Source organism: Muscardinus avellanarius (assembly GCF_963383645.1).
Source record: "Muscardinus avellanarius genome assembly, chromosome: 11".
NCBI classification, from domain to species: domain Eukaryota; kingdom Metazoa; phylum Chordata; class Mammalia; order Rodentia; family Gliridae; genus Muscardinus; species Muscardinus avellanarius.
In genome coordinates, this window is record NC_137797.1 from 9,640,182 (window position 1) to 9,655,754 (window position 15,573).

Consider the following 15,573-nt stretch of genomic DNA (forward strand, 5'->3'; position numbering starts at 1 on the left):
CGGGGAAGGCTGCGCACACGGGGGAAGGCGTGGGCTCCTCCTGTGGGCTCCCGGCCAGTGGGGAGCGTCACCTGTGTCTGCTCTGTACCACCACCCCTGCCCTCACCCCGGGCGATGCGCAGAACCCGCATGATGCGGATGATGGTGGGGTTGATGGGCAGCGCCGCGTTGATCTCGATCTCCTCCAGCGTGATGCCCATGACCGACAAGAGCACAATGGCCAGGTCCAGCTGGTTCCACCTGCTCAGCGGACAAAGGGGCGGGAGCAGGAGTCAGGGGACAGGGCTCGAGCCCAGATGCGCTATGGATGGGGAGCCTTCCAGTTCCCACCCTCTGTTCCAGCCCCTGAGCTGCATGGTACCCTCCCTGCCAGCTCCTTCATTTATCACTGTGTCTACTCTCCTTCCTAACCCCCACAGCCTCCACTCCCCATGCCAGGGGGCAACGAGGTTAAACATCTCCGGGCTTTTGCAGGGCAGGAGGTGTGGGCTCTGACTTCTTTTTTTTAGGTGGTACTGGGGGTGGAACCCAGAGGCTTTCTACCTCCGGGCTATACTCCCAGACCTATTTTATATTTTATTTGGAAACAGGGTCTCACTGAGTTGCTGAGAGCCTCCTGTCTCAGCCTCCCAAGTGCGGGGATTACAAGTGTGTGCCACCACGGCCGGCTGTGGGCTCTGACTTCTAAGTCTGAATCCTGAATGGCTTTGGACCTGACCATCACTCTGAGCCTCATTTGTGGCCTCTGAAAAGAAGACCAGCATGAGGTAGACCCTGCTCTGCCCGCAGTTAGGAAGAACCCACCAGAGACGAGCTGCAGAGGAGCCGGTGAGGTGACCTGTCCCCTAGGATGAGACCTAATACACTGTCTCTAGATCCCTGTTTGGCGATATGGACAGCAGCTGGGAGGGTCCCTGGCCATCAGTGCCCAGAGACTCACTGGTTCCCCAAAGCTGGCTGCTCCAGGCCTCTCCAGAGATCAGGACTGCTTCAATACCCTGCTACCATACCCCAGCCCAGCCACTCACCGATCCTTGAAGAAGCGCCTCAGGCCAAATGCCACCAGCTTCAGCACAGCCTCCAGCACAAAGACAGTGGTGAACAGGTAGTTGCAGTACTTGAGTGCTGTTTCCAAGGACTACCAGGGGGCAAAGAGAAGCATGATCCAGGCCCTATGACCTGTCCCCACAACCTTCCTCCAGCCAATGTCTCTGCCTTTTAAGGGGGAAATTTAGTCCGCTTACATTTAGTACATATGCATTTTAGTACATGTACTGAATACATATTAGTATTTAGTAGTATGTGGTACTATACCTTTAGTACATATTCCTTCCATCTTCCCTGATATGTGTTATTCATTATACACTGTTGTTACTTTCCCTTTATATCTACTGGTTTAGTCCAGCTGCTTCTCCTTGGAGTCAGTATGGGGCCAAGAACTCCCAAACCAAACAGCATAATTTTGAAAACTGGCTTAGCACTTACTCTTTATTTGTTATGTAACCTTAGGCAAATGCTTGACCCCTCCATCCCTTCATTTCTTTATCTACAAGTTATGAGAAATAACAGCACCTGTCACAGAAAGCTGCTATGAAGATGAAATGAGCTAATGATTTCATGTTGGGCACAGAACAAATGTCTGGTCATGGAAATCTGGAAGTTCTCCAATTACTGTTCCAGCCTGCCCATGTTTTCCTTCAATTACACTCATCCTCTCTTTCATTAGAGATCAAATACCAGCTCTTCCCCGGAGGCTCGCCGCCCCCTTCTTTCCTCCCTACTCTCTTACACTAAGGCTTTTAGAATGTGCTTAACCCTCACATCCTCCTCAAGCACCCGGTCTGAAATTCTGGGAACCAGTCACCCTCTCCCAGTGTCACCTCCCCCACCCACCGGGAGCAAGTGACCTTCCCCCTGATCTTTCCCTTGCACACATCTGCACCACCAGCCTGAGCATCCTCAGCCCCCCCGCCACAGTGCCGGCACAGGGCTTGACATGGACGGGCATCTCAGATCCTGCTGTCAGCTGACCCCTGCCCCACCCTGCCCCTGGGGTGGCGTCCAGCTAAGGCCCTTCCTCAGCATGTGACCCGGTTTAGGAGGCGACCGACCCTGGGCTCACCGTGGGCTGGTTGTAGTGCTCCAGGGACATGGTAACCACGTTGAGGCAGATGATGAAGGTGATGAAGATGTCCAGGTAGTGGCTGGTGCACATGGAGTGGATGAGCAGCCGCGTGTGGCAGTAGGTAGCGTAGTAGGGCAGCCTCTGCGCCTCTGCAGGGGAGGGGGAGCGGCAAGGTGACAGAGGGTTGGGACCATGGGGAAGGGGGCAGAATGCAGAGGAGGGAGAGAGAGGGAGCCAGGGGAAGACCTGCGGGTCCACCCCGGGCCCTAGAGCACAGCGAGGTCCCCTCCACCGGGCCAGAGCACCAGGAGGGAAATGGTAAGACACGGGAGATGGCGGTAAGGGGGGCAGGACAGAGATTCCCAAACACTCCGAACAGGACCATGGCAGGGACTGTGGGGCTGCTGGGGCTGGGGCCACGGCCCAGGGCCAGGCAACCTGGCTCCACCCTCGCCCTCCACCTGGACGGCACCACCTGGAGCCTCACGCATGCTGCTGGTGGCGGCGCCCACGGGGCTCCAGGTGAACACTGATGGGCTCCCGTCACGCGGACAGGTGAGCACGGGGAAGGGGATTCTGTTCTTTGTTTCCTTCTAGCTCCAGAGGCCTGGGAGGGCTGGGGCGAGGCCAGGCAGAGGGGCTGGGTCAGGGTGGCGCCACCCAGGGCCCAACTCACTGCGGCGCTTCTTCTCCAGGCGCCGCAGCCGCTTCTCCTCGCGCCGCCGCGCCTCCTCCGCCTCCTGGTGCTGCCGGCACTTGTGGAAGTTCTCCACCACCACGCCCACGAACATGTTGAGCACGAAGAAGCTGACGATGAGCAGGAAGGAGATGAAGTACAGCAGCATCCAGGGGTTGTGGTTGGTCACGGGCTGCGGGAGCCAGACCCGGGGCTGAGGAGGCCGAGCGGGCGCACCGGCCGCCGCGGCGCCCGGCCTCGCCAGGCCTCGGTGGGGTGGGGCTGACGGAGCCTCCGAGGGGCCGTGAGGTTTGGATGGGGCAGCAGTGTCCACTCTGGGTCTGGCACAAGTAAGATGCTCAAGACAGTCCCTTTCCCTTACCTGCTCTAACTCCTGCCTCCCGAACACATCTCCCTGTCCTCTTCCTCATGTTTACCTACCCATCTGCTCACCTACCTGTCTACCCACCCACCCATCTGTCCATTTACACACCTGTTCATCCACCCCCTCCCACCCATCCCTCCATCCACCCATCCATTCATCCACCCATCTGCTCATACACCTATCTACTCGCCCACCCATCCGTATCATCCACATATCCTTCTATCCATCCATCTACCTATCCATCCACCCATCTATCCACCTATGTATCATCCATCCATCCACCTATCCATAGCCCTCATCCTTCCATCTAGCTACCCGTCCTTCCAGTCATCCATCCATCCATCCATCCCATCTACACACCCATTCATCCACCCACCTATCCATCCATCCATACACTTGCGCACACACGCACACACACACACACACACACTCATTCATCCACTCAGAAACAAGGAAGCCACAGAGAGGGGGCACAGCCCAGTAGTCTGTGTGTGCAGAAGCATTGCTGGAGGTGTGGGCACAGAACAGACAAGGAAGCAGAGGGCGACCTCGGCGTGTTCTCACCACTGCAGCTCCAGAGTCTAACCAGGTGGGTCCCCTAAGGCTGAGAGCTGGGGACACTGCAGCCTGATTCCTCCAGGGCAGTCCTGACCTGACCTAGGGATGTCCCTGCTCCTCCCAACCACGCCCTCAGGCTCCCTAGGTCTGGACCTGGCCAACCTTGGTGAGAGCGTGACTCGCTGGAGTCCTGCCTAGAGCCAGAGGCCCCACCCTCGGGCCTTCTCATAGGCCCAGCCTCCAGTCCACACCCCTGAAGCACCCAGTCCCTCCCAGATCCATCCTCACGCAGAAGCCCAGGGGACGCTCCCACAAGCAACCTGAACAGGGGCGCCACTCTCGCTATAACCCTTGTGGCTCCCTGCACACTCGGAATAAACTGACCCGCTGTGGCACATGTGGGGCCTTTTGGACCACCCAGCCCTATCTACCGCCTCACTCTCCTCCTGCCACCCTCCCCCTCGACTCTCCCTCAGGCCTGTCCCTGCTGTCTCTCTGCCCCTGGCTCAGCCCCCTCTTCCTTCTGCACTTGGTCCCCACCCACGGCTCTGAGCCCCTCCAGGCAGGAGCCAGCTGGGATCCCCTCAGGCAGAGCTGGGGGTGGGGGGTTTGTGAAACACGAAACAACGACGTACACTGCCCTGGTGTTAAAGGCCGAGGCCAGGAGATGAGGGGTGGACCAGGCTGACAGTGGGGACGCGGTATTGGAGGGCTCACTGGCACCCTGTGCAGACCACGGGTCCCCAAAGGCAACACGTCTCCCCGTGCCGTCCGAGCCTGCCTGGCCCCCACCGCCCACCTGCTGGTCCACAGCAACGGCGTCCAGTCCATTGTACATGATGTTCACCCAGCCGTCTTTGGAGGCCAGGACAAAGAGAGACATCAGAGCCTAGAGACAAGAGACACAGGGGAGGGGGCCATGGGCGAGGCGCCGGGGCGCAGGCCTTACCCACACCTCCTCAGCTCTGTTTGTTCGCCTCTGGGAGATGGAGGGACAGAGAGGCCCTCCCTGTGTGCCCGAGCTGTGCCCTCCACCAAGTGTTCCTGCAGGCCTACTAGGTGCCTGCCATGCTGTTACAGGAGAAAGAGCCTTGGGACCCCGAGTCCTGAGTTACAGTCTCGGCTCTAAAGTTAACTGGCTGTGTGGATCGCGGACAAAACGTCTCATGAGCTTGTCCCCTCGCCCACAGATAGGCCCTTGTAGGTGCCACGGGGAGGGTCAGCTGGGACTTCAAGTGGGGAGCTTCCTGACTTCAGGGGTGTCCATAGATTCGTCCCAGCAACTCAACTCAGGAGCACTGGGCCCCAGCCAGCCTCTGCCGCTCGTGGCTGTGAGAACAGGGCACGTTCCTCCAAGTCTGTTTCCTCATCTGGAAACGACAACAGTTATTCTCACTGGCCTGAGGTTTTGAAAAGGAGACGGTGAGCAGGAGGCAGCCAGCCGAGGCTCCTATGAGGATGGCAGGCTAGCGTCGTGTCCCTTGAGCAGGGTCATGGTCGGGTCCTGGAGCACCCAGCACAGAGCCTTGCACACAGCAGGCGCTCAGGAAAGGTTTCTGGACTGCACTTGAGTGTGGACTCCGTGCCACCCTTGCAGAGCGGAGTGAGTAAGCAATCCACAGAGGGCCCGCATCTCTAGGGCCGGCGCAGAGGTGACAGGCCGACTGGAGGAGCCCACCCCCGACGGTGCACGCCCTCCCGTCTGGACACACCTAGCTACCTGAGGGGGCCCTAAAGATGCACAAGAGGCCCTGGGGTCTCTCTGGAGGCAACAAGCCAAGGCTCTTACTCGGGGCACTGCCAGAGGGACCGATCCTGGCAGGCCCCCAGGAGAGGCGGCAAATCAGGAACCAACCAATCTTCCCTGCTGACAGGAGAGGGGAACAGAAAAGATGGATGATGGGAAAGAGGGGCCGCCCTGAGCCAGGGTGCTCAGCACACAGCGACGGCTGTGGCATTTCCATTCTATAGCTGAGGAAGCAGAGGTGACCCATACATGGAGTGGCAGCCCTGGCGTGCATACCCAGATAGGGCTCACTCTGAAGATCCAGTTGGGGTCCCCTGGGTGGGGGTGGCGGCCAGGGCCAGTGTCCAGTGAAGCACCTACTAAGTGCCCAGCACTAGTTGGGCTTTGCACACGGGCCCCAGCCCCCGCCACCTGGGAGGAGGCCGCTCTTACTAACCATCTTGCAGACCCAGAGACCCAGGTTTGGAAAGGTCAGAGGACCCGGCCTCACGGTGCAGGGCTGAGCCCAGGCCTGTGATCCTGGCCCACCAGCACTGACGAACTGTCACCCCAGCGGGAGGGTCAGATAAGCGGCAGGCGGGCGGCACTCACCTGGCCTAGGTTATCAAAGTTGTACTTGTGATGGACCCAGCGGTAGTTGGCGGCCATACAGTCGGAGCGGTTGGTGATGTTGCGGGTATCCACGCCCAGACAGTGGTAGAACTTGCCCTTGAAGAGCTGGGGGAGGCGGGTAAGGTCAGTGCTCCTCGGAGGGGGTTGCAGATCAAGAGTGGGACCCACCCTGAGATCACGTTTCTGCAGCCAGCCTTATGCTCAGCCACTGGGGTGTGGGAGCATTCCCAGGCGAGCCCCTGCCCGGCCTGGGCACCCCTCACCTGCACCCCCAGGATGCCAAAGATGATGAAGAAGGCACAGCAGATGAGTACGATGTTGCCGATGGGCTTGAGGGAGGAGATGAGGGTCTCTACCACCAGCTTCAGGCCAGGGGCCCGGCTGATGACTCTGCAGGAGGAGGGGCGAGCCCTGTGAGCAGAGCTGGGCCAAGCCTTCAGGGTTGAAGCCCAGAGGCCCAGGAACAGAAGACAGCAGCCAGGCCAGCCAGATCTCAGCAGAACAGGCGGGTCACACAGAAGGGCACAGTCCTTACGCCACGGTGCCCAGTGCCCTTAGGGTCCACACCCACCCTGGTTACAGACAGAGCCCAGGGGTGACCATGGGCCACCCGGACACAGAAATGGGTATCAGTACTGAAGGGGCCACCTTCAGCCCACCCTTCCAGCATCCCTGACCCTGGGGGCTCCGCCCCCCCCCCACAAGCAGGGTCTACGGTGCTTAGCACAGCGCTCCTGGAGGTCATAAAGAGTGCAGCGGGTCTGTCTAAGTGAGGGGCCCACTCAGAACCGGGTGATTTCCCAGCAAAACAGCCCGGGGAAGGAGCCCTCACCGCAGGGGGCGTAGAGTGCGCAGGAGCCGCAGGACCCGAAGGACCCCCAGGATCTTGGCTCCCCCGGCGGAGGCCACAGACACCACGATGTCGATGATGGACACGAAGACGAGGAAGCCGTCCAGCACGTTCCAGCTGCTACGCAGGTAGGCCTGCTCCCCGAAGTACAGGCCCAGGGAGACCACCTGGGGGGGCAGGGCGGTTGGCCTCCAGGAAGGGCAGGGCGATGGGAGGGCAGGTGGGCATGGACAGGGGTTGTTCACAGGGCGGGCAGTGGGCGGGGCCAGGACCCAAAGGGCCGCCCCCTAAGTGTCTCCCAGACCTTTAAACCCAACCTGGGAAGCATCCCCCAGGGAATCTCCCTGCGTCCCACACCTCCATCGATCCCTTCGTTAACACTGTCACTGTTTCTCCCTGCATTCGCCTTTCTGGCGGGGTTGTGACTCCTGGAGAGGGTCCCAGGAGCCAGCTGAGGGGTGGCGGGGCCTGGGCCAGGGACCCTGAGGGGCGCAGGAATGGGAGTGGTCCTGAGGGAGCCCACAGCAACCTTCAGCGTCATCTCGCCCACGAAGATGGCGGTGAAGATGTAGTTGGACACGGTGAGGAAGATTCGTTCCTGAAAGAGCAGGAGGCAGTGGCTCCCAGACAACCCCTCCCGAGGCCACACTGCCGTCCTGAGGCAGGCCCTGGGGTCTGCCCCTCGGCCTGCCCCTCCCCCGCCCGGGCGCAGCCACTCACGGTGCTGCCGGCCTCGATCTGGGGCCGCTCCAGCGCGATGGTGATGCAGTTTAGGAAGATGAAGGCCAGGACCACGTAGTCGAAGAGCTTGTGCGCGATGATGGTCTGACACAGGACCCGGAACCTGGGCGGGGCGGGGCTTCCGTGAGCTCCCTGTCCCGACCAGGAGCAGGCGGCGGGGCCGCGCACAAGGACCAGGATGGCCTAGAGCAAGTGACCCTCTCCCCTCTGGACACAGCCTTGCCTCTGCTCAGGGTGGTGACTCCTAGAGCCTCCTCCCCTGGCCACACACCCACACGATGAGGGCCACCCGCCCTGCACGGCCGCTCATGGCTTTCCAGACACTGGGCTCCTGTCCCTGACCCCGTCCTCCAGCGACAAGGAGACCATTTGCTTGGCCCTCCGCTTCTGCCCCAGGCACCCCCTCTACCGGGACCAGCCTCCTCTTCACAAGCCTGCCCCCAAAGCCCTGCACAAAGGCCTCCTCCTCCAGGAAGTCTTCTGGTGCTCCCCTCCAGATGTGCACACCCCTGGACGCTGGAGGATCTATCCAACCTCGTGCCCAGCACGGAGCTGGCCTACACCACAGGAGATGTCAGGAAAGCCCTGCGTAACATTTCAGCCCTCCACATCCCCTGCAGACGGGGGGTGCGCCACTGATGACCTGGCCTCCAGGACAGGGCACCCCTACTCTCCCCTCTCTCCAGCCGGCGCTGCCCACCTGTTCTCAGGAGAGAAAAGGTAGACAGACCAGTCCTCGCGGATCTCGCACCAGTCAGGCTTGTAGACGTCGATCATCTTGCGGACACGGAAACACAGAGTCTGGCCAGGGGAGGACGGGGTGCGGGAGGGTCATCTCTGTGCAGTGGATGGGCCACCCCGCTACCCAGCAGTGGGGAGGCCGGCCCCAGGGTGGGCGGGGCCGGCACTGCCCACCCCGCCTCTTTGGAAGCCCATGGCCCCGCCCCTCAGGCCCTGCCCCCTGACCACCTAGCCCACCTTCCTGGGCTCTGCGGGCTCCCCACTCACGTAGTCGATCTCCTCCTCGTCCTCCCCACGATCGCGGCGGTCATCCATCTTGGTGAAGACGTCCTTGGCGATGCTGGGCATTCTGCCATTGCAGTCCTCATGCCCAGGGACCGGGCCCACCGCCCGCCAGGCCGCCCGGGGGTGGGCACCCACGGTGGGCACCAGCTCAACCAGGTCCACCGAGTCCCTGGTGTCGAGGGACAGCGTCCGGCGGTGGTGGCGGTGATGGTGCGCCAGGTGGGGTCCGTGGTGTGCATGGTGAATGTGGTGGGCGTGCGGGGCGTGCAGCGGGGGCCACGGGGGCGCCTCGTCCCGGGCGCGCTCGCAGGCCCGGGCGCCACCACGCTCCGTGGAGAGCAGGGACTCGTGCTCAGCCGATGGCGGCTTGTGCTTGAGGCTGCTCCAGCTGGAGCGGCGGCTGGCCCAGGCCCCGCTGCGACCCCAAGGGCCGTAATAGGAGCTCCGGGAGCTGGACTGCGGGGAGACCAGGGCTCGGGTCAGCGCCCACACACTCACTGAGGTAAGTGCCCGGCCCAGTGTGGCTCTAGGAGGGATCCCCTGGCCAACAGGGACGGGCGGCTGGTGTCCGCTGCCTGCCCGGCCTCCCATTCCATCACAGGGGCAGGGGCTCCCATGAGGAAACTGAGCTGAGTGTCAATTTTCACAGGGTTACTCAGCTCCGTGGTGGCAGAGGCCAGGTTCAAGAGCAAGTCTTCCAGGGCCCAAAGCCTTTACCCTATACGCTGCTACCCAGATGAAAACCCAATTCTCCATTCCAGACCCCACCAGCACCATCCATCATCCATCCATCCATTCATTCCTGGTCACCAACTTCCGAATGGACCTGGGCACCCAGGAATGTGGCAGACAGTCCCTGACTGGTTTGGGCTGGGCAGCGCTGTGTCCTATGCCTGGGCACCAGAGTCAGAGGCTGAGGTGGCTGGTAGCTTGCTCCAGGGTCCCTGGACGGCACCCAGCAGGAGGGAACACCCACAGGACTCACCAGGGAGCGCTGGTCATAGCTCATCCTCCCCAGGGACATGACGCTGCTCTTGCGGGAGTCCAGGGCCAGCAGCACCGGGTCTGGCTGCAGTGACAGGCGGGGCGCAGGGCCCACCGCCCCGGCAGGGCCCAGGTGCCCACCCAGTGGGAGGCTGGGGTCCAGGTGCCCATTGGGGGTCATAGGTATTGGACAGAGCTTAGGATCTGGAGGAGCAAGAGGGACAAAACAGACAGTGGACAGAAGAACAGAGCAAGAGCAAAGGACACGAGTCAAAGAAACAGACGTGGACATAACAGAGACGGAGAGATTTTCTGGGGAGACTTCCTCCACCAGAAGTCTTCACGCTGCACCCCATCGCACATGCCCGTCCACCCTGCCTGCAGTCTGTATGTGTGGGAGCCTTGTCTCTATGCTCAGGCCATCCTGGAGCTGCACCTGGAGCCTGGAGCTGCACCCAGCTGCACCTCGCTCCGGCACCTCGCTCCCGTGCCCACTGCAGGAAGCAAGGCAGAGACTGTCTGCCCGGGACCCTGGGCTTGGGTTGGGAGTGGCTTGTCATCAGCTAGGGAAGCCAGGCAGGGCAGGGCCCAGGCTGCATCCACAGGCCCCAAGACTCTAACCGAGAGGCCACATGGGGGTGGTGTCTGGAAGCCAGGAAACCCACACCTGCCACTGTCCTCTTTTGAGGTTTAGCATTTCTTTCAGTTATAAACATGAACAACAAACACAGGGGACTAGCAGCCCCAGGCCTGGGCTCCGGGGAAGCGGTGCTGTGCAGGGGAAGGCTCCTGGCCCTGGTGACATGGGGGCCCGCTCACCTCCGCTGCCATCCAGGCCCTCCGGGAGCTTGTCAAAGTCCTCCAGGTTAGATGAACTCTGGTCCTCGTCTGAGTAGGAGCGATTGGCATCACCCTGGGAGAACGACGCCAGGTCAGCTCGGCCCGCCTGCCCACCCTCCTGGACCTCCGATGGGAATTTCTACTCCCATTTTGCAGAGAGAAAACTGAGGTTCATCAAAGGAACGTGAGAAGCTAGTGAGGACCTAAGCCACAATCCCATCTGCCTGACTGTGGATGTCCCCAAGCCTCAGAGGACGGAAGAAGCAGGACCCAGAATCCCAGAGCAGGGGAGTTTAGACTCTCAGAGACAGAGAATTCTAGTCCTTTACCCCGGGAGAGACACAGGGTCCCAGAGTCAGTCTCCACGTGCATGCTTCCTGTGATGGGGAGCTCAGCACCTCCTGGGTACCCTTCCTTTGAGGCTATGTAGTCTGCTAGAAGTTTGAGTTGTAACGCCCCGCACCCAGGCCCCTCGCCCCTGCCCGGCGTCTCGCAGGCCCGTGGGGTGCGGCTACCTCGGCCTGGAAGCCTTCCACCAGGATGGCCACCAGCAGGTTAAAGAGCACATAGTTGCCGAAGGTCATGAGGGCAACGAAGTAGAGGGAGGCCCAGGGGGAGGTGGAGGCCATGCCGTTGTAGAGGACGACGTTCCAGTCCTCCTGGGTGAGGATCTGTCGAGGGCAACGGGAGTCAGTCCTGGGCCCTCCCCAGTCCAGCCCCAGCCTCTGGGCCGCCACCGCTGCAGGGAGACGCGCGGCTGCCGCGTACCTGGAACACCGTGACAATGGCCCAGAGCAAGGAGTCGAAGTTCTTCCTGTCGGGCACCGTGTCTCCTGTGTCTGTGCGGAGGCTGAACTTGCAGCCAAAGATGTGCATTCCGAGGATGCTGCAGGAGGGGCAGCTCGGGGTCTCACGCAGCGCTCCCCGCCCGCCCACGGTCTCGTTCTTAGACACCCAGGAGGACGGAGAGGCGGGGGCAGGTGATGGTGTTGGTCCCGTGTTGCAGAGAGCACTGAGGCTCGAAGGGACAGAGCCGCCCAGAGCCACAGGGATGGAAGATGGCACCAGGCTTCACCCCCAGTCCTGTCACTTTGCCCCCGGCTCCCGCCCGCCGGCCCCGTGGCGTGGCCCAGGCTCACCTGAAGATGAAGATGAAGAGCATGAGCAGCATGCAGAAGGTGGCCACGTTGTCCATGGTCTTCATGAGCACCACGAGCTGGCGCCGCAGCGCGGGCATGAAACGCACCAGCTTCAGCACCCGCAGCAGCCGGAAGGTGCGCAGCACGGAGAGGCCGCCGTCCGCCTGCCCCACGATCTCCCAGACGCTGCGGCGTGCCGGCGACAGCGGCGCGGGGGGCAGAGAGACAGAGCGCCCCCTCATCCACTTACCCGCCCACTGGCACAAAGGGTGCTGGAGGCTGCTCTAAATCGGGGCCGCTGCCCCCGGAGTCCAGGGCCCCCACTAAGCAGCCCATGCTAAACTCTGAGGAGTCCGCAAGCCACTGTTCTCTTCTTGAGCGCTAACACGTCCTTGGACTCTGAACGCAGACAGCCAGCCACAGAGCACTAGCCATCGCTGAGGCCTGGCGGGCACGGGATATGGCTGGCGTCCTCGCCCCAGACAGTGGATGCGGATGTTTCTGGATATCGTTATGCGCATCCCTTTGGCAGGAGCGGTCACAGACCCGCTCCTGCATCTGGCTGTTAAATGTTTAACCCAGGAGCACATGCATTACTAAATCACAAATTAAAAAAACAACATTTGGATAGGTGTATTCAGGGCCGTCGCTGCCCTTCCTGGGGGGCTGGTGTCGGTGTGTGGAGGGCCCGCCGTGCCGCGGGGTGCGTGGCAGGAGGTACCTGATGATGACGATGATGCTGTCGAAGATGTTGTAGGGGTTCCGCAGGTAGTCGAAGAGCCCGAAGGCGGCCAGCTTCAGGATCATCTCCAGGGCGAACATGCTGGTGAAGACCACGTTGCAGATCTCCAGGATGTTGGTCAGCTCCTCTGGCTGTGGGGGCATGGAGTGGGCTTAGCACGCGGGCGGGCCCCGGCTCTGCCCCTGGGGTCCTGAGAGGCCCGCGGGGGCTGACTGCCTGCAGATTTGGAAGCGCCGCAGGTGCTGTGCACAGAGGGAGCTTGGCCATACTCAGCTTACAGGTGGCCTGGCTGCCACACACTGTGCCCAGGATGGGAGGATGAGGACCAGCCACCTGCTACACATCACCACACAGGGCAGGGGGGGACCCCAGGACCCCAGGAGGCCGAGGAGCTGGCCAAAGTCACCAGCTGGCCAGAAGGACACCAGTTCTCCGTGACCCCCTCCAGCCACAGACATCCCTCTGCCCCTGGAGCTGGGCACCTCCTGGTCTTCAGAGGCAGATGACAACTGTAAACGGCGAGGCCCATGTTTCCCATGCTTGGCCACAAGTGGGACAAGCCTGTGTTCCAGGCTAGTGTAGACTTAGGTGGCTGGTGGCCCTGGACAAGTCGCCTCCCTACCACTGAGCCTCAGTTCTCTCTACCCGTAAAGCTGCGGGCGAATGTGTCACCTCATCCACTGCTCCCAGCCCCGGGGTAAGGGTGCCACGAGGCCCCAGTACCTTCTCTCCCCTCCGTGACCCCTCTGGGACCAAGTGAAGGGGCCGGTTTGTGCTCACCTGGCGCCAGGTGGTCCCTGCCTGAATCCTGAGGAGGGAAGGGTCCTCTGTCCAACCTGACCCTGTGCCCTCGCTGAGCTTGACCCAGCCCAGGCACTGATACGTTCACTCCATTCACTCGTTCCTTCATTCTTGTGGGCCTTCCACAGACCTTCCCAGAGCCCACAAGGGGCTGGGCATGAACTACAGCGATGGAGAACTTTGTGCTTGGTGCAAAGTCCCACAGACCCCCAGCCAGCACCTGCTAGGACCAGGGAAGCAGAGGATGGTTTGGGGGAACCAGTTATGGTGGACCCACAGGCTGAAGTAAGCCGGTGATGGAGAGGAGAGAGGCTGGGCGGTGAGGAAGCCGAGGACCACAGCAGGTATCTCCTACCCATCAGCAGTGCCTGGGGAAGGGACCCACCGAGCATGGGGAGGCTCAGGAACCCAGCTTTGTTTCTGTGTGGGTTCAAAAGGAAGAAAAACCCTCAGCCAAGCCGGGTCGGGCGTGGTGGCACACGCTTGTGATCCCAGTACTTGGGAGGCTGAGACAGGTGGATCACAGGTTCATAGCCAGCCTCAGCTAATCAGCGAAGCCCTCTCAACTTACTGAGGCCCTGTTTCAAAATAAAAAATAAAAAATAAAAATAGGGCTGGGGGTGTAGCTCAGAGGTATAATGCCCCTAGGTTCTATCCCTAGTACAGCAAAAAAAACAAAAACAAACAAAAAAACACCTCAAACACCTGGGTACCTGGGAATCTAATAAAACCTTCAGCTCGTCTCCAGCCTAGACCAAAGAGGAAGGCCTCATTTCCGTATACAGTAACATTCTGACTCACAAAATGGTCCCCAAAGGTGAGTGGGACCCAGAGCAGGGCCTCAGTGGGAAGGGCTCAGATGTCACGCCAGCTGCCAACTTCCTGGCCCACCCAAGCCACGTCCCCGGAGATGAGAAGCATGGACAGTCCCTGGTGGAGACTTCCCGGCTCACAGCCGCACGCGAGGCACCCACCGCTCTCCTGCAAAGGTCGCTCTCCTCCCAGGCCCCAGCAGCTGTTGCTCTGGCAGTGCGCACCTGTTAATCTTTTTCTAATGGACCATCCATCACCCACAAGAGCATTTTTCTGGGGGAGAGACAGGCTGGATGCAGAGTCTGACAGATGGACTACAGACCCCACAGCGAGGGCCTCGGAGGGAGGGCGGGGGAGCAGACGCTGGGGATGGAGAGAGATGGACGGAGAGACCCAGAAGAGAGGCGGCAGACCGGCAGACGCGGGTGTCGGGAGTGAGAGGGGGCCAGGGTGAGGAGACTCGGGCGCATGGGGATAATGACACGGTGACACTGTGAGTCAGACACACCGCTGGAAGGTGGAGACGAGCTGAGACCAGACAGGCTGAGGGGGCGCCCCACCCGTGAGCGCAGGCGCGGGGGCGGAGAGGGGAGAGGGTGGGTCCCACACCTTCGCCTGGCTGGGTGCCCCAGGCTCCCAGCCCTGGCCACCTCCACAGGGGTAAATGGAAGGGTGGGCTGGGGCCTCCAGGCCGGCCCCAGGAGCCCCTCCAGCCCGTGGTAACATGGCAGCTAGTGTGCTGGCTCCCGGGACCGGGCGAGCCGAGCTTCTCTCTACACATCGTCTCCTCTATGCCTCATGCAGCTCTGTACCGTTCCATCTTACAAACGAGAAGCCCCGGGCTCCGAGAGGAGAGGCTGCCAGGATCATGGCCAGGAAGTGGTGGTGAAGTCTCACACCTACGTCTCCTCCCAGGTGTCTCTGCCTGCCCACCTCTCCAGCCAGGCTCCAGTCCACAGCAGACACATCACTCCCACCAACAAACCTACCATGGCTCCCTAGTGCCCTAAGGATAACACTGACCTCAGGGTCCTCTGTGGAGGAGCAGCCCTCCTGGCCCCTGGGCTGCCTGACCCGCCTGTTCCTTGTGCACATTGTGGGGGGGTGCTAGAGACGGAACCTAGGGGCACTCTACCTCTGAGCTACACCTCAGCCCTTTTCTCTTTTATTTTGAGACACGGTTTTGCTAAGTTGCTGAGGCTGGCCTCAAACCTGCGATCCACCTGTCTCTGCCTCCCAAGTACAGCCATGCGCCACATCTTTTAAGGGCTCAGAGTCCTTTGGGGGAATGACTATGTCCCTCGTCCCTGTGCCTGTCTCTGTCTTACTGATGAACTCTTCATCAACCTTCAGAACCCACCTCCAGTACCACCCCCTCCAGGAAGCTTTCCCAGACTGCAGCCCATGTTGATGCTTTTCTCCCTTGGGCCCCTAGAGGGCCATAAAGTCAGCTGCCATGTCTCCCTCTCTTCCTCTCCCCAGTCACATTAGACCTGGGTTGGCAGGGATTCGACAGGGGCTGCCGAAGGAGACT

The 15,573-nt window shown here is 61.0% G+C and overlaps 1 protein-coding gene across 1 annotated transcript in view; it reads right to left on the reverse strand.

Annotated features, from left to right (window-relative positions):
* Positions 1–15,573, reverse strand: part of CACNA1I (calcium voltage-gated channel subunit alpha1 I) — a gene marked incomplete at both ends in the record, with an annotated part of 81,772 nt that overhangs the window by 9,045 nt on the left and 57,154 nt on the right. Inside the window, 18 exons of the mRNA XM_080704780.1 lie at positions 107–240; positions 1,029–1,138; positions 2,123–2,274; positions 2,802–2,994; positions 4,544–4,633; positions 6,083–6,208; positions 6,367–6,493; positions 6,936–7,120; positions 7,483–7,551; positions 7,674–7,797; positions 8,395–8,495; positions 8,703–9,176; positions 9,706–9,908; positions 10,524–10,617; positions 11,060–11,215; positions 11,313–11,430; positions 11,684–11,869; positions 12,405–12,552. Of these exons, the coding sequence (XP_080560906.1) occupies positions 107–240; positions 1,029–1,138; positions 2,123–2,274; positions 2,802–2,994; positions 4,544–4,633; positions 6,083–6,208; positions 6,367–6,493; positions 6,936–7,120; positions 7,483–7,551; positions 7,674–7,797; positions 8,395–8,495; positions 8,703–9,176; positions 9,706–9,908; positions 10,524–10,617; positions 11,060–11,215; positions 11,313–11,430; positions 11,684–11,869; positions 12,405–12,552 (2,790 nt within the window). The remainder of the gene's footprint in view (positions 1–106; positions 241–1,028; positions 1,139–2,122; positions 2,275–2,801; positions 2,995–4,543; positions 4,634–6,082; positions 6,209–6,366; positions 6,494–6,935; positions 7,121–7,482; positions 7,552–7,673; positions 7,798–8,394; positions 8,496–8,702; positions 9,177–9,705; positions 9,909–10,523; positions 10,618–11,059; positions 11,216–11,312; positions 11,431–11,683; positions 11,870–12,404; positions 12,553–15,573) is intronic.